This window comes from Lactuca virosa, chromosome 4 (assembly GCF_052849685.1).
Source record: "Lactuca virosa cultivar CGN04683 chromosome 4, Lactuca_virosa_CGN04683_v6, whole genome shotgun sequence".
In the NCBI taxonomy this organism is placed as follows: domain Eukaryota; kingdom Viridiplantae; phylum Streptophyta; class Magnoliopsida; order Asterales; family Asteraceae; genus Lactuca; species Lactuca virosa.
In genome coordinates this window covers 34,317,182-34,340,612 of record NC_136429.1, presented here as the reverse complement: position 1 = coordinate 34,340,612, position 23,431 = coordinate 34,317,182, and the positions used below count along the sequence as shown (strand labels likewise).

At 35.2% G+C, this 23,431-nt stretch overlaps 1 protein-coding gene across 1 annotated transcript; it reads right to left on the bottom strand.

Annotated features, from left to right (window-relative positions):
- Nucleotides 1-236: 236 nt before the first annotated feature.
- Nucleotides 237-2,283, bottom strand: LOC145103873 (uncharacterized). The gene is made up of 5 exons (XM_079041144.1): nt 1,967-2,283; nt 1,782-1,885; nt 1,529-1,700; nt 1,282-1,404; nt 237-1,184 (listed from the first exon to the last, which is right to left on the bottom strand). The coding sequence occupies exons 1-5, from the start codon at nt 2,159-2,161 to the stop codon at nt 492-494; spliced, it is 1,287 nt and encodes a 428-aa protein (XP_078897270.1). The 5' UTR covers nt 2,162-2,283; the 3' UTR covers nt 237-491.
- Between the last annotated feature and the right edge of the window lie 21,148 nt (nt 2,284-23,431).

Genomic DNA, 23,431 nt, shown 5'->3' with positions numbered 1-23,431 from the left:
TTTCGAAACAAAATAATTGTTTAGCCACGTAGATTTTGTGTATCTTTTATACTTAATGTCTAACCTATGGCCTTATCTATATATATACCAAATCCAAATCCTATAATAGTAGTTAGTCAAGTAGTTGATAGCCTAAATTGTTGCCATGATTGGACTCTTATACGATGATAAATACCGATCAAACTAATGAGAAGGCAATGCATTATCCATTATCCGACCTAATCTGGAAAAAAAAAACCAAAATATGATAACTTTTATATAATTTGCTATTTAAGTAAGAATATAACCCATAAAGTGTAAAGCGTACATAAACAAATATATTCACCTATGTGGAATGCAACATATAACATAACCTTCCTAGCATAACAAAATGCATTCTTACAGAAATTAAATAAAAAAAACATCAAACCTTCAAAACTTAGGAACAGAACGCCTTAATAACCCATTCGTACTCGCAAAACTTCGAACACGATCACACAATTCACAGCTTGTTATCGTACATAAACTCGTTTAGTCCTCACAGAAATCGGCCTCTTTGTAATATCTAGTTGCTTCACTCCCGACTCCATCTTCCACCCTTCGTCAAATCCAGAATCATACTCCGGTTGTTCTTGTTCTGCATCCATTCCTTTATCATAGTTTCTTGATGACAAAAAACCAGTATTATTGTTTTCAATGTCGTTGTCACTCTCGTCGAAAACAATCGTCTTCGTCTTCTCCAATGGCTGCTTATACCTATCCGAATCAGAACCATCAGTGTCTCCGGCCACCGTGATTTTTCTAATTTTTTCACCATCATTCTCTACCTTATCTTCATGTTCTTCTTTAAGGTTTAGGGCAGATTCAGATTCTGATTCCGATTCGTGACTTTTCTCATATCTCATTTGGAGTTTTGATTTATCCGGCTTGGAATCAAGTGCTTTTCTTGGTCGGGAATTGGGGCTATCGGGATTATCAGAATCGAAAGATCTTGGCCGAGAGAGCTCCACCGCAGCTCTGGCGGCAGCCGCTGAATACGCGGCTGATTCAAACGCAGCTTGAGCAGCATGTTGTACATCCCTGAATTTCTTCTTCCCCTTTATGGACTCCGAGAAACTCGAAACTTCAACGAACTCATCCCCCAAAGCATTCGAAGTGTTTTCAATCCCACTATGTGTTGATACATCCCCGACTTCTGATTGATTCTGTTTTTGTTCAACAACACATAGAATTTAATCGTGAGTCAATATTTTACTTGAAATCTTTACAGTTTTTTCATTGAATCTGATTTAGTTTAGTTACATCTTTAATCACTGGAGACACATCGTCTAGTTGCAGAACGATGCCATTCTCTGTAGCGATCTCTTGAAGCATCCTCATTCGGTTCTCCAAGAGTGGCTTTTGGGGAGACAGTTTCTGTATCATCTGATTAACACCATCAAAATGAAAACATACTCTCGATGTTAAAATTTCAACTTAAAATGAACAAAATATGGATCTGATATGTTACGAATCATATGAAATTATGAATCCCGGTTTATGTTCTTACCCTCGTGTTAACTCCACAGTTACTCCGTAAGTCAATAGCACCTTTAGCAAATTCCTTCCCGAAACGTGCTGTGAGAATCGCTCGAATCTCTTGAAGCTCCGGGAACTCTCCACATCTCGGAGCTGCGTACAGCAAGCTTGATGCTGCCTCTTTTAGTTCATCAGGGCAATTCCTGATGTAAATTTGCAGAAAATGATTAGTCCCAGAAACTCAAACACAATGAACATGCTAAAAAAACACAGAAATCACGTACTTCTCTTGTTCTATGAGATTCACCATTTGTAACAGCAGATGACAGTAACCATCCATCATTACAAACGCATCAAACATGTTCTGCTCCTTAATCACTTGCTCAACCTGTCACATACCATAATTTAAAGTTTAATTAATGGGGTGGTTCTTAATAGAATCGTTGATAGAACTGGAGAAAGTGAGTACCCGGTTAAGAGCGTGTTCATGGTGGTTAAGCTTGAGGAGATCGATGATATCGGAGCGAGCCACCCCGAGGCGAGTTTGGCGCTGTTTTTTTAGGACGGAGAGGCGGGTGACGGCGAGGTTAACGGTGGCTTTGAACTGTGAGGTTTTGAATTTCCGGCCAAGGAGAGCATCGAGCTTTCTGCGGATTCTTCCCATGCTTGCTTAGTCTTCAGTGAAGAAGACGATAAGTATGAAAGGAAGAAGCCTTCAAATATGGCAGGAGGCAAAGACAACAAAAGAGAGAAACCACCTTCTAACTTTTTGTTGTGACGATTGAAATTTTACAAACATTTTATAAAGAAAATTCGAAATTCTACACAACTGCCCATTAGTTTGATTTTGTGTATGTACACTTAAACCCCTCTTGGTTCTGAAAATATACATTTTTAACCAACATGTTATTATCTACGGACTACGGTTAATGTTACTGAGGTGATTTTTTCATTTTAAAAAATTGATTCATCGAATGACTAAAGCTATGGGGTTGAGAGGGAAAATATTTTGGAGAGCTAACATGGTGAAATTAGAAGCCAAAATGAAGATCTAGTGAAGTTCCAAGTCAATCTTATTTAAGAGAGGTACTAAAGGTAGTATTATTCTCTATTTTTGCGTTCTAGGTTTAAAAATGCTCCATAAATCTAAATTATATGAAAAAATCTGTTATTAGTTTAAGTTATGTGGTGAATTCTATGTTTATAACATCATTTTAATGATGTAAGTTCATCTTATTGACCAAAAATAGAGTTATGAAGCTTTAATGTGGATTTGAAATAACAGCTTCATGAATTCATCCATGAATCCAATGGAATTCGATTTAAAAGTATGGATTAGGTTTATAATTGATTTTTAGATGTAATTTCAATGATTTTAAGTCCAAATTATGTGTTGAAATCTCAAATTCAGTCAAAAATTGATGTTGTGAAGCTTTGATGAAGTTTATGAGCTCTAAGAATGGATGATCATTCTTGGTCTATTCATATTTAAGTTTAAATATGAATTTAGCGTTTTCTAATGATTTGCAATTTGATCTTAGTGTTCAAAGTTCAAATCATTGGAGAGATTTTAATCTAGTGGTAATACTTAAGTTTTAATGTTCTAATTAGAAGATGATGAAGATCATTCTTTAATTAATGAATTGTGGATGTTAATCATGTTTTAATTTTGTGTTAGAACAAATCCTTAAACTTTGATTAAGCATCCTAAGTCATTAGAGTTGGAATTAAGAGTGTTTGGAATCAAAATGTACAACATGTGAATGCTTATTGGAGGTTTAAACTCGTTTTGTGTTGTCAAGACATACTTGGCCGAGTAGAATCATAAAGCGATTCTACTTGACCGAGTAAAGCTCTACTTGCATACATATTTTTTTATCCATTTCCAATTTTTTTTGCTTCCATAACCTTCTATAGGCTTAGGAATTATGGGAAATGAGTATCTTAGGTTTATATGCTTTAGTTTAAGTATATAGAAACTAATTCGCAATTAAGTACTCCAATTATTTGATCTTTAGGTAACTAATTGACATCCAAACGACACTGGAAAATCAAGTAGTGTACTTGTAACAATTGATGTGAGTTTGTTGCCCAATAATGCATGCCCTTATTACGTATTGTACTTTGAAATATTTCTGTAAATGTTTTCTTATGTTAATTTAATACTTGAGATACTATATGTTATATGTGTTCATTTATGAAATGTTTTTTTAAAGAGTTTTATAATGGGGCAATATTTTGAAAGAGATTTTGTTCATCAACTTATGTATCTATGTAGGTTGGGTTAGACTTGGTGCGACACTTATGGATACCTAATTTTTTGGAACTTTGAAAGAGTTATGATGGCATTCTTGAATGTCTTCACTTACATGAGTGAATTTGTTATCCCTGAAGTTGTCTAGTGTGATGGATCGTTGATACCTAGTTGAACTTTGAATTTGATTGTACATTAAAAAGTGTATAATATGATATATGTTATCTATACATGAGCCCTAATCTTCAACCATCATTGTGAGATTTGTACTACTAGATTGACTTAGTGATTGATAGTGGAAGCATGATGCATTGCACTCTTTTGAAATTGTTGACTTATTATTGATGAGTTTCATGTTCTTTAACAATGTTTAAATTTAAAATGCATTTCCCCAAATATTGGATTTATACAGGTATTAGTGGTTTGACTTTGGGTTTGGATTGTTTCTTATCCAAGACCCTTAAGAATTGACCTTGATTATGCCCAAAAGAATTCTCTAAGCTTAACCTACACATCTTTTGACATATATTCAGATTGAAAGACTTAGTTAAAGACCAAATATGAAGTTTCACTTTTAGATATTTAAAAAATGTTGTAATTATGATTTAAAATGTAGGTAAGGTTTACACTTTACCTTTGTTTCTAGTTATTTTGTTACGCCAATGTATGTCATTGACAATTTAAACATTTTAATTGTTTAAGAGTTTGATTGTTTGAGACCTTTATCTAAAAATTGATTTTTAAACATTACCTTTTTATAAACATATTTTAAATATTTATTTTTTTAAATGACTATTTCAAATAACTCATATGTAGGTGTCTCAGTGGTATACGGTTGTATTCATTGGTAGTGTTAGATAGTAGTTGTTGAATGTTCTTCAAAGAATAAGAACATATTGAATTTTCTTCAAATCTTTAAAAATTTTATATTTATAAAAAGTCTCATAAGAATAATAATAATTATTAATAATTTTAAGCTTTTTGGAAATATATAAATAAATAGAAAAAACACATATCGACGTAATATGAGTAAGTTATGCTGACAAAAATGTCACCGCCATGTTACTCTTCTAACAGCTATCCATTTCTCTCCACTTATGATGGTTTTACTTGTTTACATACTTTTTGAAGTTTAAAAACTTGGAATAATAAAAAAAAATGAACATATATGATAAAACAGATAGTTGGTTTGTTAATTAACCTTATTATCTAAAGTTGGAGGTGGATTTTAGCATTCAAGATTTTTGATGGTGATTATTAACAATGTATAATGTATAATTGTGTAGAGTTATAAATTCATATTTTAAATGTTTATAATATATCTCTGTCTACTTAATAAATGAAAATCTTTTTGTCACATGTCATCTTCTCCATCATTTGGACACATGACATTTTCTAGAATTTTTGAATTTTCTATTTTACATTTGTTATTTTCTTGTATTTTTCATTTTATTAAATTAAAATTACACATTTAATATGTAAGGTAATATATATGTAAGATATTTATTATAAAGGGTTTATATATGTAGTGTATTCAATGTATTAAAACATCATTAATTTTAATAATTCAAAATTTTTGTCATTTTTCTTATAAATTCAAACTTCTCAATTTGTTAAAATTTCATATATATATTTTTTAAATAAACTCATGTAATACATGGGTCTCACACCTAGTCATCTAATAAAGAAAAAAAAAACAAAACAATCCTGTTAATTCATAAAGAGCTTATTTGTCATGCTATGGATGATTAAAATGTTATTAAAATCAATATCAAGAGCTTATTTGTCATGTTATTGATGAATAAATAATTTATCCTAATTTTTATTAAACATTATAGAATCGTTACAATTTCAATGAAACGAAAGGCAGAGGGGCTTTCTCAACAACCATGTCGACAAAAGACATCGACCAGTCCACTTATGTAAGTTTATAAGAGGATTTTACTTTTCTAAATTAAAACGAGTGAAAAAAAATCAAATAATCAAGTTTTCTTCCATTGGTATTTTATCCATATGCTTAAATGCAAAAATAACAATGTATCTATACTTAATTTTTTCATTAAATATGTTATTTTTTAATTTTCTATTTTATTAATGGTAACTTGTTAATCAGAAATCTGATAACAGTATATAAATCTTATCATTTAGTATATAAAGTTTATATTAAATGACCAAACAGTATACAAAAGATTACGATTTCATTAATCAAACACATGGCGTAAATATATATTTGTTGCTCACATTACTAAGATGTTTATGTCCAAAAAACTTGACGTGTGTATCACTTAAATATAAAACACACAAATTAAAATATATTTATTTATTAAAAGTTCAACAATTTGATTTAATTTATTTAACAAATTAATGTAATATCTAACATTGAAAATTTATCTCAATACGAACATATGGAAAAGAAACTATGCATCAAAATTTAAGTTATTGTTATTAACTAATATTTGCATTCTTTATCGTATTTTTATTTTATTTTTTCTTATGAAAGTATGTTACTCTATATATTTTTTCTTAAACAAAATCATATTATAATTTATCTATACTAAAATATCAAGATTTGGTATCTACGTCAATGAAATAAAAAATTATGAAATAACATGCTACCCCTTAGTTCGGTTAAAATCCGATGTTAATTTATCTTTACTAAAATATCCTGATTTGGCATCTATGCCAATGAAATAAAAAATTATGAAATAACATTTCCTAATTTGGCATCTATTTTGCATTAGAATGCATTATGAAATAATATCCTGATTTGGCATCTATTTTGCATTAGAATGCATAGCGAAATAACGACGCGTTCAGGCACATTTCCTTGCAAAGGAAGGGTAGTCGCCAAATCGGTCAACTCAGCTTATAAGCGGCAAGTGGAACCTTCTCCAATTATTCAATGTTTACACTTAAAATACTCCTTTTCGATTTAGGAAAATTTTGTAAATAATGAAAATTAATTGTCCTAATAGTATTTTGCTCCGAAGGTTCCTTTGGTTTGATTTCGTTTAGCTCCTTTTGTTAGATATACCCATTAGAGAATATCATTTAACTGGGATGATTTAATGTTGAATGTTTAGTTTTGTACGATTTTTGTTACGAATAAAAACAGCTTTTTGAGGTTGTTGAGAATATTCTGAATAGTAAAAGAAACATTCTAAACAATTGTGTGATGAACAAGATATTCATATTTGATAAAAATAACTTAAACGAATAATGTAAGTAATATTATAAGAACCATATATGTTTGGTTAAATTTTATAAAAATATTGTAGTTTAAAAAAGATGTCGGTTTAATCATTGAAAATATATATTCTCTTTTAACAATAAGATTTTGGTTTCGTTATAACCACCATATAAAACTTAATATTTTATTAAAACCACTATTTTTGGAATTTATTTCGTTTAATAAATATATATATATATATATTTTTATCATAATTTAACTTTTAAAACTTAAAAAAAAAAAAAAAAAAAAAGAACATTACTTACGATAGTTTTTTGCAATTTACAGGAAACATTGACAGTGAGTTTTAAAAGAAGTAAACTCTTGCTACTTAATTATTTTGTTTGTTAAACGGTTAAACCAGTAAATCAAACTATAATGATTTTGTTGGAATTTAATATATAATTTTAGTACGAGTATTCGGAGTATGTAGTTTATAATAAGTCTTTTATTGTAATATGTACTTAAAAACAACATATCATCGAATAATATTTTTATTTTGTCTTGACAAACGGACATCACATGTCTAAATCAGTAATTTTAATTTTTTATAATTTTACGCATTAATTACTGTATTAAAACTTTCCAAATCGCCAATGAGGTTAATATATCCTTTTCGGTTAACAATAATGTAAATGTAAACAAGATTATATTGGATTTGATCGCTTTCCGTTAGTCTTACTTTTTTTAATATTTGATAATTTTTAAAGCGACTCAAGGGAAATATTATATACTATAACATTTACTTTTATGTTAAATTAAAGTAAAGCAATGCGAAAACCTCAAACATGTTATCGTGAAACTAGCTAATAAATTTTGAGACTTTATTATAGACAATGAAATTAGGGGTATATCTCAATTGAATAGTAATTGTTAAAAGAATGTGCACCTCTATTTGCTACATTCCCTTTAAAGATTAGCAGTTTTCTTTTACAATTTATTTAATAGAAGAAAAAAATGAAGTAATAAGATTTGTTTGTTATATAACTTAATTAAAGATGTAATGTTACGAGTGAACTTTACACTTACCTATTTCCTTTCAAAAGCTAATAATATAAATTTTAAAATAATAGACAAGCCTAAATACATAATCTATAAATAGTTACAAGATTTTAACATTTTGCTTATTTAAAGACGGCTAATGATTATTATTATACGAATTTTCTGTTTATCAGATCACCAAATCGATAAAAACGTATAGGTTTATAAAACATGCTTTACAAGTTTTTGTAACAATATTTTACACTTATCCCTATTCTTGTATCTTACGTGACTTGCTAACTTTTTGAAACAATATTTACTTGTGGAAAAGGTTAAAGCTATTTGGTCTATTTAACTCCAAGTGAGCTCATTTGTCCGATTCGTACTCGTGACTTGACAAAATTACCCATAAGACGGATAATTTTGTGGATGTTTTGGGAGTATTGTTTCAAACTCTCATGAAGTTTCTTGGTAATTTGGCTATTAAAGCTGACAAGTATTCTCATAAAATAGAAACGACTTCAAGTCATGAAATCAACCGAATTGGTCTTATTGTGGACACAAATGTTGAAAATAATGACGTTGTTCACAAGGAATATTGAAATAAGCCATCATATCGTACGAAATGTCCTTGTTAATATTTATACATGTAGTTACGTGGTTTATAAATAAGCAAAATCAAATTAAAACTTTAAACCTAGTCGTTGTATATTGAAAACTTGCATGGTGTTCTTAAATTTGCAAAAAAAAAAAAGATAAAAATTCAAATAAAAAATGTAATGATTTTTATGCACTCCATGATATTGGAAAGAAAAAAGAAAAAGTATGTAGTAGTTGTATTTTTATTCGTGTTGTCAAGTTAAACATAACATGATGATATATCGATTATTATGAATTATATGATAATATATACATCTATTAAAATTATATAATTTCAATCGTTTAAATGACTTCTATCCGCTGGTTACTCATGAATAAAATTAAATATAATATATGGTTTAATGTTATTTATAGTTATTGTTATTGTTAATTGTTTTTCTAAAATTTATTTGCGTTACGTTTTAATTTCTATCGTTATAACTATTTAAACATCAAACATTGTTTTTTGTTTTTAAATGTAACAATATAATCATTTATATAGAGTTATTTATAACTATTGTTATTATAAGTTATTTTAAGGTGCTTATTTGAAAACTTTTAATGATTATAAAAATATCGTTAGAATATATTTTAGTTAAATTGAAATTACAATTTAGTTTTTGCATTTAGCACTATAATTTATCACTTTTAACTATTCATAAAATATTTTTTGGGTTTTTTAAGTTGAACTTAAATTTATATTTAAGTTGACCATATAATGTTATATTTAAATTAACAATTTAAGTATTTTGTCCAAACTGTTCAAAAGTTATAGCTTTAAACTGATAATGGTTTACATACTACAACATATTAAATTTAATATATTAAGTATAATATGTTAAAAGTTAAAGACATAACTTTATAAGTAGAAGTAAATATATTATTTTAATATTGAAATTTAGTTTATTTATGATTACACTTTTGGTTTTTGATATTTATTTAACCTTATTAACCAACTTTTAATCACTATTAGAAGGACACTACAATTTATCACTTTTAACTATTTACAAAATATTTTTTGGGTTGTTTAAGTTGAACTAAAATTTATATTTAAGTTGACCTGTAATGTTATATTTAAACTAACAATTCAAGTATTTATATAAATTGTTCAAAAGTTGTAGTTTTAAAATGATAATGGTTTATATACAACATCATATTAAAACTAATAGATTAAGTATAATATGTTAAACATTAAAAACATAAATTTATAAGTAAAAGTAAAGATATTCTTTTAATATTGAAATTTAGTTTATATATGATTACACTTTAGGTTTGATATTTATTTAACCTTATTAACCAACTTATAATCATTATTAGAAAGAAATTGAAAAGTCATGAGAGTTTCAAATGAATGTGGTGAAAGGAAAAATGTTTCCTTTACAAGTATACTAGACGAATTTCCGCGCATTGTGCAACGTAAGTTAAAAATATATTGTTAAAATGTTGAAAAATATATGTTTTAAATTGTTATGTTATTGACATTAACTTTAACATAGTATTTTGAACAATATTATTCATTGACATCAACCCACCTTCCTTATTAATAAATTTAAATATAATTATTCTATTTAATATTATTTTTAACAATTGTTATGATTGATTAATTAAAAATTTTACTTATGCAATTATTTTCTAATTTCAATAATGATGTTCATTTAAAATACAATTTATTGTTGTTAATGTTATGTAATTTATAAATTGATGTTATTATTATTTAAAATTATTGTTCTTTAGTTTTAAACCACTTATTAATATTAATAAGTTAAAAAAGACTTTTAAGAAACACTTAGGTCCCGTTTGATAGTTACTGACTGAGAAAGTGCTAACTGAGAAATGTCTGTCTGGGTAAGAAATCCTGACTGAGTAAGAAACCATGTTGTTTGATTCCATGTCTAAATGAATGGTCTGACTAATAAAAAATGACCATTTTACCCTTTGCTCTAAAGGGTGATGTAAATTACACACAAATCCTTTAAAAATTCCAAATAAAAGTTATAAAAAAAATCATTGTTTTTACAAAGTTATAAATAAATTCATTGTTTTCAACAATTCAAACAATTTATTCTTTGACCAAAATTGATACAGAGCAACAGTAAACATAAGAATAACACTTTGACCAAATTGCCCCTGCTCCATTTTTATTCCAGACCATTCCATGAGCATAGAATTTTGACCATATATATGTCTTGAAAAAACAGATCCTCTCATCCATATCTTCAATAATCTACTAATTTTGAATTTCTTGATCCTGAAAAACCAATTGAGAATCAACAGACCTGGCTTATACTTGCTAATCTTGAAATTAATCAAAAAAAGACCAAACTGCCCTTTTCTCAAAAAAAAATTCTGAATCAGTAACCAAAAATCTTTATTCAATATGTCACTGTAAAGATCCCACCGAAATGAAAGAAGAAGAAGAAATTAGAGGGCAGGATTCAAATTTCATAACAATAGCACATTTAATCATAGCTTATACATATTTCATAACAATACAACATGGCATGAATTATAGAGAGTTGTAATTAACAAACACAATGATAATCACAATCTGATCAAGTATACTTAATTCAATCATAAAAGTGTACAAACAAAAAATGAATCATATATCAACATCCATCATGTGCAAGTCCATTTATCTTTGTATGGAATTATGTACTTATAAAACCGGAAGACATACTAGAGCAATCCAGTGTCCTATTAAGCATAAATAATGTCATATGAACTTTTTTAAGTTCTCAAATCAGCTTATTTGCAATAAAAAAACATGACTTGCTAAGAGCTATTTCGTATGATCTTGTCCAGCATATTATACAACCAAAAAAACATGACACTTGCTCATAGCTTATACATATTTCATAACAATACAACAAAAAAGGATACAAATTTCATAACAATAGAGAAAAACAATTCTGATTTCATAAAGAATTCATAATATTCTAACAAAAAAGTATTTTGATTTCATAAAGAACTTCAAAGCATAAATGGTATCTGATTTTAACAATTATTAACAGAAAAGAAGAAGAATATCTTACCTGATGGCGTCGAGATGGTGTCACAGATGGAAGAGATGGAAGAGAAGTCTGGCGGAGGTGCGATTGGCGGGATGGCAGAGGTCCGACCAGCGACCTCTGTTTGGCGTTCAATTGGAGATACGATGTGGAGTTGTATGCGGCTGTGTTTTTAGGTCAAGGAGGGAACGATGGAAGAAAGAATAAAGAGGGAGGGGTAGGATCGTCTAATGTCTCCAGTCAGCGATTGTTAAGATATTGAGCGAGAAAGCAATTGGGCCATCCAATCTTACTGAGAAAGCAACAATTCAAACACTTATGGTCTGACCGAGTCAGCCCAATTCGCTGACTCGACCCAGTCAGACCTTTATCAAACACACCCTTAATATTACTATTAAAATGTGAAAGATACACTAAATAATAAAGTGATAAGATAGACAATTTGCATTTCAAAAGAAACCTGCATGGATAATATGACATATCCATGATTTTTATAATTTGATTTTATTATATAATTATGGTTCATTAGTTTTAAAACCAGTTATTATTATTAATAAACGAAAAAAAACTTTTAAAAGACACTTATTATTATAATTAAAATGTTAAACATATACTAAAATATAAAGTGGTAAGATAGACAATTTGCATTTTAAAAGAGACTTACATGAATACTATGGATAATATTGCATATCCATGATTTTTTATTAATTATTACTTTGAATCAACACAAACATACAAACATATATACAATATTTAATTAAATATTATCTATATCACTTTCCATAACATATAATCGATAACATGAATCTAATCTAATTTACATTAAAGTTTCAACCACAACATACAATGATTGTCTTAAAAAAATACTTAAACCAAGAAAAATATTTAAAAAAAAATTAGAATATAACAAACTTACAAATTAAAAACTTTAACATAATAACATGACTCGAAAAATGGTCCAAATCCCTCAAACCAACACAAAACCTTTAAACTTGTTTTCTTTGTGAATTTTGTATGTGATTTGTATTTTTGTGTCTACTCAAAGAGAATAATATTTTTACAGTAGACTATCCATTAATTGCTTATTAAACATATTATATAAGTTATAAAACCTTTCATGATGTTTGATTAATTACTTTGAAGGTGAAAAGGTGTGGAAGTTTCAAATGCATGAGGTGTTTGAAAATTTGTGTGGGAGTTTCAAATGCATGAGGTGATAGGAAAAATGTCTCATTTATAAGTATAATAATTTAAATAATGATGTTCATTTAAAATACAATTTATTTGTTTTCAAATGCATGAGGTGCTTGAAAATTTGTGTGGGGGTTTCAAATGCATGAGGTAATAGGAAAAATATCTTCTTTATAAGTATAATTTCAATAATGATGTTCATTTAAAATACAATTTATTTGTTTTTAACGATATGTAATTTATAAATTGATGTTATTATCATTTAAAATACAATTTATTTGTTTTTAACATTATGTAATTTATAACATTATCTAATCTAATTTACATTAAAGTTTCAACCACAACATACAATGATTGTCTTAAAAAAATACTTAAACAAAGAAAAAAAAAGAATTAGTATATAACAAACTTACAAATTAAAAACTTTAACATAATAACATGACTCAAAAAATGGTCCAAAGCCCTCAAACCAACACAAAACCTTTAAACTTGTTTTATTTGTGAATTTTGTATGTGATTTGTATTTCCGTGTCTACTCAAAGAGAATGACATTTTTACAGTAGACTATTCATTAATTGTTTATTAAACATATTATATAAGTTATAAAACCTTTCGTGATGTGTGATTAATTACTTTGAAAGTGAAAGGGTGTGGGGGTTTGAAATGCATGAGGTGCTTGAAAATTTGTGTGGGGGTTTCAAATGAATGAGGTGATATGAAAAATGTCTCCTTTATAAGTATAACTAGTCGACTTCACGTGTGTTGCACAGCGAAGATTAAAAATATATTGTTAAAATATTGAAAAATATATGTTTAAAATGGTTATGTTATTGACATTAACTTTGAGATAATATTTTTACACTAAATTATATGTATATATATATATATATATATATATATATATATATATATATATATGTATGTATATATAATCTCAATTATTTTGAACAACAATATTTATTGACATCAACCCACATTCATCATTAATAGAATTAAATATAATTATGTATTTAGTATTATTTTTAACAATTATTATTATTGATTAATTATGTTTTTACTTATGCGATCATTTTCTAATTTCAATAATGATGTTCATTTAAAATACAATTATTTATAGCTAAATGTAATTTATAATTTGATGTTATTATCAGTTAAAATTGTTATTCATTAATTTTAAACCACTTATTGTTAATAATAAGTTAAAGAAGACTTTTAAGACACACTTAATATTATTATTAAAATGTGAAACATACACTAAATAATAAAGTGATAAGATAGACAATTTACATTTCAAAAGAGGATTGCATGGATAATATGACATATCCATGTAATTTGATTTTATTATTTATAATTATTGCTTATAAATTTTAAAACCATTTGTTATTATTAATAAGTGAAAAAACTTTTAAAAAGCACTTATTATTATAATTAAAATGTTAAACATATACTAAAATATAAAGTGATAAGATTGACAATTTACATTTTAAAAAAGGCTTACATGGATAATATGGATACTATGACATATCCATGATTTTTAATTAATTATTGTTTTGAAGCAACATGAACATACAAACATGTATACAATAGGTAATTAAATATTATATATATCATCTTCCATAACATATGATCGATAACATGAATCTAATCTAATTTACATTAAAATTTTAACCACAACATACAATGATATTCTTAAAAGAATACTTAAATCAAGAAAATACAAAAAAGAATTAGTATATAACAAACTTAAAAATTAAAAACTTCAACATAATAACATGGCTCGAAAAATTGTTCAAAGCCCTCAAACCAACACAAAAAACTTTAAACTTGTTTTCTTTGTGACTTTTGTATGTGATTTGTATTTGTGTGTCTACTCAAAAAGATTGACCTTTTTATAGTAGAGTATCCATTAATTATTTATTAAATATATTATATCAGTTATAAAACATTTGAATTGTCAATCATTATTAAAAGACTTTTGAGTGGTATTGTAACACCCAAAAATTCAAACCAATTTTAACTTTTAAAAACATTTCAAACCATTAAAAATCATTACAACTTTGTTTTCAAAATGTATATTATCAGAGTTTTCCCAGAAACATAGAAAAAACATGAGGAGCTGTACGATCACGCCTTCGCCTTGTCGCGATCCCCTGATGTACCTGAAACAATAAACTGAAACTGTAAGCCCGAGAGCTTAGTGAGTTCCCCCAAAATACCGATACACATACAGTCCACATAAACATATCATAACCAACTGAACAGCATGTAATGGGTCCCCAGCTTCACAGACTGGATTACCCTTGAGCCCACAGTACGAGTCTCCCTTTAGCCCGTAACTGGAATGCTCCCGAGCCCACAGTACGAGTCTCCCTTTAGCCCGTAACTGGAATGCTCCCGAGCCCACAGTACGAGTCTCCCTTTAGCCCGTAACTGGAATGCTCCTAAGGTCTGTTGGCTACCGCACTGAGCAGTACAACCTCAACCCATCCCATATAACATACAACATAACCACTGAGCATGCAATAATCATATAACATCACAGGTAGTCCTACAGGTCTACCTAACTGGCATAACCACTAGCATGCAACACTAACTCATACTAAACATCTAACACTGCTAGGATAACATATCTAATGGGCCGGCCTTGGTGCCTTAGACCCCTTAGTATAGTGAGGATAACTCACCTCGCAACTGTCGTCTGAAACTAGAAAGCTCAACTCCCGGATCACCAACACGAACTCCACCACCTATAGTTACCATAAAACCCTTTTTCATAAATCTCCAAATTACCAGAATACCCTTAGAAGTCAACTGGTCAACTCTTGGTCAAAGTCAAAGTCCACAGTCAAATTCAACAGTCCATGTTGACTCGACTCGTCGAGTGTAGTTCACTGAGTCGTCGAGTCCTTCCTGAACTCGAGAAGTCGTGAAATCCATGATTGGCTCGGCGAGTTCCCTTTTAACTTGCCGAGTCTTCGAACGACTCGCCGACTCGCCGAGTTTGTTCATCAACTCAAGAAACCCTAGCCGACTCGCCGAGTCTTCAAACGACTCATCGAGTTCAAGGCAATCTTCAACGGACTCGCCGAGTTTGTTCATCAACTCGACGAGTTCATGACCATCTTCATATGACTCGCCGAGTTGGCTATGAAACTCGCCGAGTCCTTGCAGACCTTCATCCATGCAGACACTTTTTAAGCCATGCCAAGGTTCCAGATTACAGATCCAAGCTTCTAAGGCATGTTTCTCACGTAAAGTTGCAAACTTTACACGCATGCAAGGCCCTAAAGGCTCTAAATGACCAATCTAAGCTTCTAATGGAACTTTACACCTTAGGAGAGTCTCATCCTTGCAAGAGCTGGAAACTTTATGGACTTAGGACTCAAAAGAGGTTCAGATCTGAAGTTTCAACTTCAGATCTAGCTCCCATACCAAAATCCCTTTATGAATAACTAAAGGAAGCCCTAGTTTTCACATATGAATGATTCTAGAAGAAAAGAGGTTAAGGTAACAGCTTATTACCTTCAAGACGTGCCCCAAACTGAAGTAGACTCTGGATCCACACAAAATCCTTGATGCTAGCCTCTTAATCTACAAGTTTCCTTCACAAAAGTCACTTCTCAAAGCTCCAAAACACTCTCCAAGCTCTCACTCACGGAAATTAGGGTTTCTGGCTCTCAAGGGGTGATAGAGGACAGTGGGAGGCGCTAATGGTCCAATATATAGGGTGCAAAAACCCTGAAACTTAGGGTTTCCACTGCCAGCTCCTACTCGTCGAGTCCCCCATGCCGACTCGACGAGTCATTCATTAATTGACGTGTCCTGGCCCGCTTCTACTTGACGAGTCATAGCGCCAACTCGTCGAGTAGACCTTAAACATGAAATCTAAATGGAAAATTAATGATACCTGACGGTTGGGATGTTACAATTCTCCCCCACTTAACTTAGACTTCGTCCTCAAAGTCTGCTGTAGCGAATAACTCCGGGTAATGCTCCCGCATCTCAGCCTCCGACTCCCATGTCCACTCGGATCCCCTCCGATGTTCCCATTGTATCTTCACCAACGGAACCTCCTTGTTGCGCAGGATTTTCACTTTCCTTTCCAAGACGGCAATCGGCCTCTCAACATAATTCAGGCACTCATTAACCCGAATGTCATCCAGTGGTACCACTGCCTCTGGGTCCATAATGCACTTTCGCAATTACGAAACGTGAAAGGTGTTGTGAATCCGACTGAGCTCATCGGGTAGTTCCAGACGGTACGCCACTTTACCAATCCTGGCGATGACCCTGAACGGCCCAATATAGCGAGGAACCAATTTTCCCCTCTTCCTAAAATGGATCACAACCTTCCAGGGCAAGACCTTCAGGAGTACCATGTCACCGACCTGAAACTCTAACTCGGATCGGCGCCGGTCAGCGTAACTCTTCTGCCGACTCTGAGCGGTATGCAGCCGCTGCCTAATCTGCTGAATCTTCTCGGTAGTCTGCAAGTCCACCTTCGTCTGACCCATCACCCTGTGACCCACCTCACCCCAACAAACCGGGGTGCGACATCTCCGCCCGTACAACAGCTCGAATGGCGGGGTGCCAATGCTGGAATGATAGCTGTTGTTATAGGCGAACTCTGCAAGCGGTAGGTGGGAATCCCAGCTCCCACCGAAATCAATGACATAAGCCCTCAACATATCCTCGAGGGTGTGAATGGTCCACTCGCTCTGACCATCAGTCTGCGGATTGAATGCTGTGCTGAAGTGCAACTGCGTGCCCAGCTCCTCGTGAAACTTTTGCCAGAAGCGGGAGGTAAACCTGACATCCCGATCAGAGACAATGGAAACGGGAACCCCATCGCGAGACATGATCTCGTGAACGTATACGCCGGCCAATTTCTCGGCCGATGAGCTCTCCCGAATGGCCAAGAAATGGGCACTCTTGGTCAATCGATCCACGATGACCCATATAGCATCAAACCCCTTCGCCGTCCTCGGCAACTTGGTAATAAAATCCATCGTGACTTGTTCCCATTTCCACATGGGGACCTCCAGGGGTTGCAGCTTGCCATGCGGCCTCTGATGCTCGGCCTTGACCATCCTACAGGTCAAGCACCTCTCGACGTACCAAGCGATTTATCGCTTCATGCACGGCCACCAATAGCTCAAACTCAAATCCCGGTACATCTTGGTGGCTCCCGGGTGAATAGAGAAATGAGACTTATGAGCCTCCTCCATAACCGTCTGCCTAACCCCACCAGACATCGGAACCCAAACCCGACCGCATCGGGTCAATAATCCCCTACTATCCTGCTCAAACCGGGTATTCTCACCCTTGATCCTCTCCAGTTTCCAATTCTCTGGTCGCATGCCCTCAACCTGGGCATCTCTGATCAAACTCATAAGCGGAGAGGCTACTGCTATCCTCATACATACCGCTGGGGTGGAAGACCCATCTGACTTGCGGCTTAGAGCATCCGCAACCACATTGGGTGGTAAAGGATCTCGCAGTCGTAGTCCTTGACTACATCCAGCCACCTGCGCTGCCCCATGTTCAGGTTTGGCTGATCCATGATATGTCTCAAGCTATTGTGGTCCGTGTATATGGTGCAACGGACCCCGTAAAGGTAATGTCTCGATATCTTGAGGGCGAACACCACCGCCCCAGCTCCAAGTCATGCGTAGGGTATCTTGTCTCATGCGGCTTCAATTACCGCGACGCATAAGCTATCACTCGTCCTCTCTGCATGAGGACCGCCCCTAAACCTGTGATGGATGCATCACAGAACACCACAAAATCCTCAACTCCCTCCGGGAGTGTCAAGACTGGGGCCTCGCACAACCGCTGTCGGAGGGTCTCAAACGCCCTCTGCTGCTCAGGGGCCCACCGGAAATCCACCCCTTCCTCGTCAGACGAGTGAGGGGTACCGCAATATTGGCGAAGTCATGTATGAACCTCCGGTAGTACCTTGCCAATCCCAAAAAGCTCCTGATGTCTGAGGGAGATTTCGGAACCTCCTACTGCATAACCGCCTCAATTTTGGCCGGATCGACCAAAATCCCCTCTTGGTTAACGAGATGTCCGACGAACTGAACCTCTCGTAGCCAAAACTCACACTTCGAGAACTTGGCGTACAGTCATTCTCGTCTCAGAACTCCCAACAACTCTCGCAGATGTTCCTCATGCTGCTCCCGGGTCTTGGAATACACCAAGATATCATCTATAAACACTATGACCGAGCGATCGAGCATCGGTCTACAGACCCGATTCATCAGGTCCATGAACACCGTTGGCGCGTTGGTGAGCCCAAACGGCATCACCACGAACTCGTAATGTCCATAACGAGTTCGGAACGTGGTCTTCTCCACGTCCTCCTCTCTGACCCTGACCTGATGATACCCAGACCTCAAATCTATCTTGGAAAACCAAGATGCGCCCTGCAACTGATCGAAGATATCATCTATCCTCGGGAGTGGGTAACGGTTCTTTACCGTTACTTGTTCAAGTCCCGGTAGGCAATGCACATCCGGTGTGAACCGTCCTTCTTCCGGAAAAAAAGAATCGGTGCTCCCCATGGAGAACTGCTAGGTCGAATGAACTGCTTTCCCAGCAGTTCCTATAGTTGTGACGACAGCTCTTGCATCTCTGGTGGTGCTAATCGGTACGACGCCTTTACGATAGGGGCCGCACCTGGCACCAGGTCGATCCTGAACTCGACCTGCCTCTCCGGAGGTACTCCGGGTAATTCCTCTGGGAATACATCAGCAAACTCTATAACTACCGGAACCTATGAAACTGATGTCTGATCTCTCACCCGCGTATCTACCACATACGCTAGATAACCCGCACACCCGTGCTGAATGTACCGCCGAGCCCTGACAGTTGAACAAAACCCTGATCCCACTCTGGTGCCCTCGCCATATACAATCAGTTCTCCCCCACTTGGGATTCGAACTATCACTCGCTGGCCCTCGCAATCAATCATAGCACCGAACCGACTGAGCCACTCCATTACTACAATCACGCACACCTCCCCCATGGGGATCAGAATCAAATCTATCGGAAATGACACCCCGAAAATCTCCAAATCACACCCTCGATAAACCAAAGAAGCAAAAACCCCGTGTTCGTTGGCGATAGACACTCGCAACGGACACTCTAACTCATTTACTGGCACACTGAACTCCCTACTAAATGACTGAGATACGAAGGACCGACTCGCCCCCGAGTCAAATAAGACCAAAGCAGGCAAAGAGTTCACTAAAAACGTACCAGTAACCACATCTGGTGTCGCCCTGGCCTCCTCTGCGGTCAACTGGAAAGCACGACCCTGAGCCTTTGGAGGCTCTGCCCTGACTGGTCTCCCATCTGTGATCCTCAAGGTAGTCGGCGCTGGAGCATGCGCCGACTTGGCGGCTAGCAACGGACAGTTGGCCTTAATGTGGCCAACCTGATCGCAGTGATAACATAACCTCATACCCTGAATCGGGACTGCCTAGCGGCAGTCCTTCGCGTAATGCGCCTCCTTGCTACACCTCTGGCACCCACTATCAGCTCGACACACACCAGAATGACCCTTGCCACACTTGCCACAAATGCGGCTCTGCTGACCCCTAGTCCTAGTATCAGCGGTATTAGACCGCTTCGGCGCCGGCTGAGACTGTGTCGGGGCCTGCTGCTGCTCCCTCAACTGCAGCTCAATCTCTAACTCACGCCATCTGGCGGCCTCCTGCAACTCTAGAAGAGTATCACATCGCTGGGTAGACACAAACTGACAGATATCCGTCTTGAGCATGCTCATATAACGGGTCATCTGAGCCTGCTCTGAAGCAAACTCCGGGCAAAACATCGCCCTCTTAGTGAACATACGGGTGATCTCCGTCACCGACTCCCCACTCTGTCTCAAACTCAGAAACTCCTGTGCCAAACGTTCCCGCTCAACCCGCGGAATGTAACGGGCGCGGAACATGTCCTTGAACTGCTCCCAAGTAACAACAGCTCTCTGATCATCAGTGTACGACCCATTCACAAGTCTCCACCAGTCCTTGGCCCCAAACCTAAGCAGGTTCAGAGCACACCTGACCTTCTGGCAGCAGGACACGAGCAGGTGAAGAAACACCCCTCCACATCTGAAATCCTTCTTATAGCCTTGATGGGATCCTGCGTCCCATCAAAAGTAGGGGGCTTCGTGTTATCGAAGTCCCTGTACTGGAAACCCCTACCAACTCCTCCCCCTTCCGCTGATACAGCTGATGCAGCTGCTGCGGCGGCTGTCTCTGCAAGGGCTGCATAGCGCTCATCAAAGTACTCCATCATGGCGGTCTTAATCGACCCAAACATCTCTGGTAACTGTGCCCGGAACGCAGCAGCAACCTCATCATGCAGGATCTCTCGGATCCTGGCATCCAACTCCTCTGTACCCATATGAACCACTGGCGCAGGTGCTGTTGGCCCCTCCTGGCCTCTGTCCCCTGATCCTGATCCCGAACCGGATCCAGCCACAAAGCGTCTCGTCATCACCATTCTGAAACATACCACAAGATATCAAATAATCCATATAAATAACTGGGAGCCAACTCCCGACTATCCCTAGGGATTGTGACTTACTTGACACGCGTATGGGTCCTGTGCTTTCAGTAGTACGGGCCCATACTACCTTCCACACCTACCCATATTTGTCTCCAGCATCACCACAAGGCCCTAACTGCATACACAACATGGCGAGCGCTCAATCCTCACTCCTAGAGGAATGCTAAATATCTCCTAACCGGCCTCTCGGCCTCACACAACCCACCTATCCATGAAACTTCCACCAACCCTGTAGCACTAGTGTATGCTAGCCATACATAACGCTGGACCCTATAGACTTTCGAATATCCAATCCTACCCTAAGCTCCCAATCAAACAAGAACAGAACATAAGGCCAAATCAAACATTCTCAGGCTATAAGATATTGGTTATGTATAACCGTAATGCATACACTAAGCAACTACAATAATGATGTCAATCTCATATAAAGGAAACCCTAGGCTAGCAGGCATCATGTAATCAGGCAATTCTATCATGCAATTCCTGAAGATCGCTAGCCTAGTACTAACATGTTGTTCTAACACATCTCATAATCAAATAACTTGTATGGTATTTTGGGGTCTACTTACTGGCTCCGACTGATCGTACACCCTGCATCCTCCTTTACTTATTTTGAAAACCTTTTAAAATAAATTATTTTAAAAATCCTTTCCTTGATTTGAGACTGGAGTTACACGCATGTTCCTCCAATTCACTCAAACCAAGGCTCTGATACCAACTTGTAACACCCAAAAAATTCAAACCAATTTAAACTTTTAAAAACATTTCAAACCACTAAAAATCATTACAACTTTGTTTTCAAAATGTATATTATCATAGTTTTCCCAGAAACATAGACAAATCATGAGGAGATGTACGATCACGCCTTCGCCTTGCCGCGATCCCCTGATGTACCTGAAACAATAAACTGAAACTGTAAGCCCGAGAGCTTAGTGAGTTCCCCCAAAATACCGATACAGATACACTCCACATAAACATATCATAACAAACTGAACAACATGTAATGGGTCCCCAGCTTTACAGACTGGATTACCCCTGAGCCCACAGTACAAGTCTCCTTTTAGCCCGTAACTGGAATGCTCCCGAGCCCACAGTACGAGTCTCCCTTTAGCCCGTAACTGGAATGCTCCCGAGCCCACAGTACGAGTCTCCCTTTAGCCCGTAACTGGAATGCTCCTAAGGTCTGTTGGCTACCGCACGGAGCAGTACAACCTCAACCCATCCCATATAACATACAACATAACCACTGAGCATGCAATAATCATATAACATCACAGGTAGTCCTACAGGTCTACCTAACTAGCATAACCACTAGCATGCAACACTAACTCATACTAAACATCTAACACTGCTAGGATAACATATCCAATGGACCGGCCTTGGTGCCTTAGACCCCTTAGTATAGTGAGGATAACTCACCTCGCAACTGTCGTCTGAAACTAGAAAGCTCAACTCCCGGATCACCAACACGAACTCCACCACCTATAGTTACCATAAAACCCTTTTTCATAAATCTCCAAATTATCAGAATACCCTTAGAAGTCAACTGGTCAACTCTTGGTCAAAATCAAAGTCCACAGTCAAATTCAACAGTCCATGTTGACTCGACTCGTCGAGTGTAGTTCACCGAGTCGTCGAGTCCTTCCTGAACTCGAGAAGTCGTGAAATCCATGATTGGCTCGTCGAGTTCCCTTTTAACTCGCCGAGTACATACGTGTCCAAGAATTAGGAGAAACCCTAGCCGACTCGCCGAGTCTTCGAACGAATCGTCGAGTTCAAGGCAATCTTCAACGGACTCACCGAGTTTGTTCATCAACTCGACGAGTTCATGACCATCTTCATATGACTCGCCGAGCTGGCTATGCAACTCCCCGAGTCCTTGCAGACCTTCATCCATGCAGACACTTTTTAAGCAATGCCAAGGTTCCAGATTACAGATCCAAGCTTCTAAGGCATGTTTCTCACGTAAAGTTGAAAACTTTACACGCATGCAAGGCCCTAAAGGCTCTAAATGACCAATCTAAGCTTCTAATGGAACTTTACACCTTAGGA

What these genes read in the sequence shown, in the direction of transcription:
- LOC145103873 (XM_079041144.1), bottom strand. Translation starts at nt 2,161, where the DNA reads ATGGGAAGAATCCGCAGAAAGCTCGATGCTCTCCTTGGCCGGAAATTC. An exon ending in ATGAACACGCTCTTAACCGG is followed by an intron (nt 1,886 to 1,966) that starts GTACTCACTTTC and finishes GGTATGTGACAG; the next exon opens with GTTGAGCAAGTGATTAAGGA. An exon ending in TGTCTCCAGTGATTAAAGAT is followed by an intron (nt 1,185 to 1,281) that starts GTAACTAAACTA and finishes GAACAAAAACAG; the next exon opens with AATCAATCAGAAGTCGGGGA.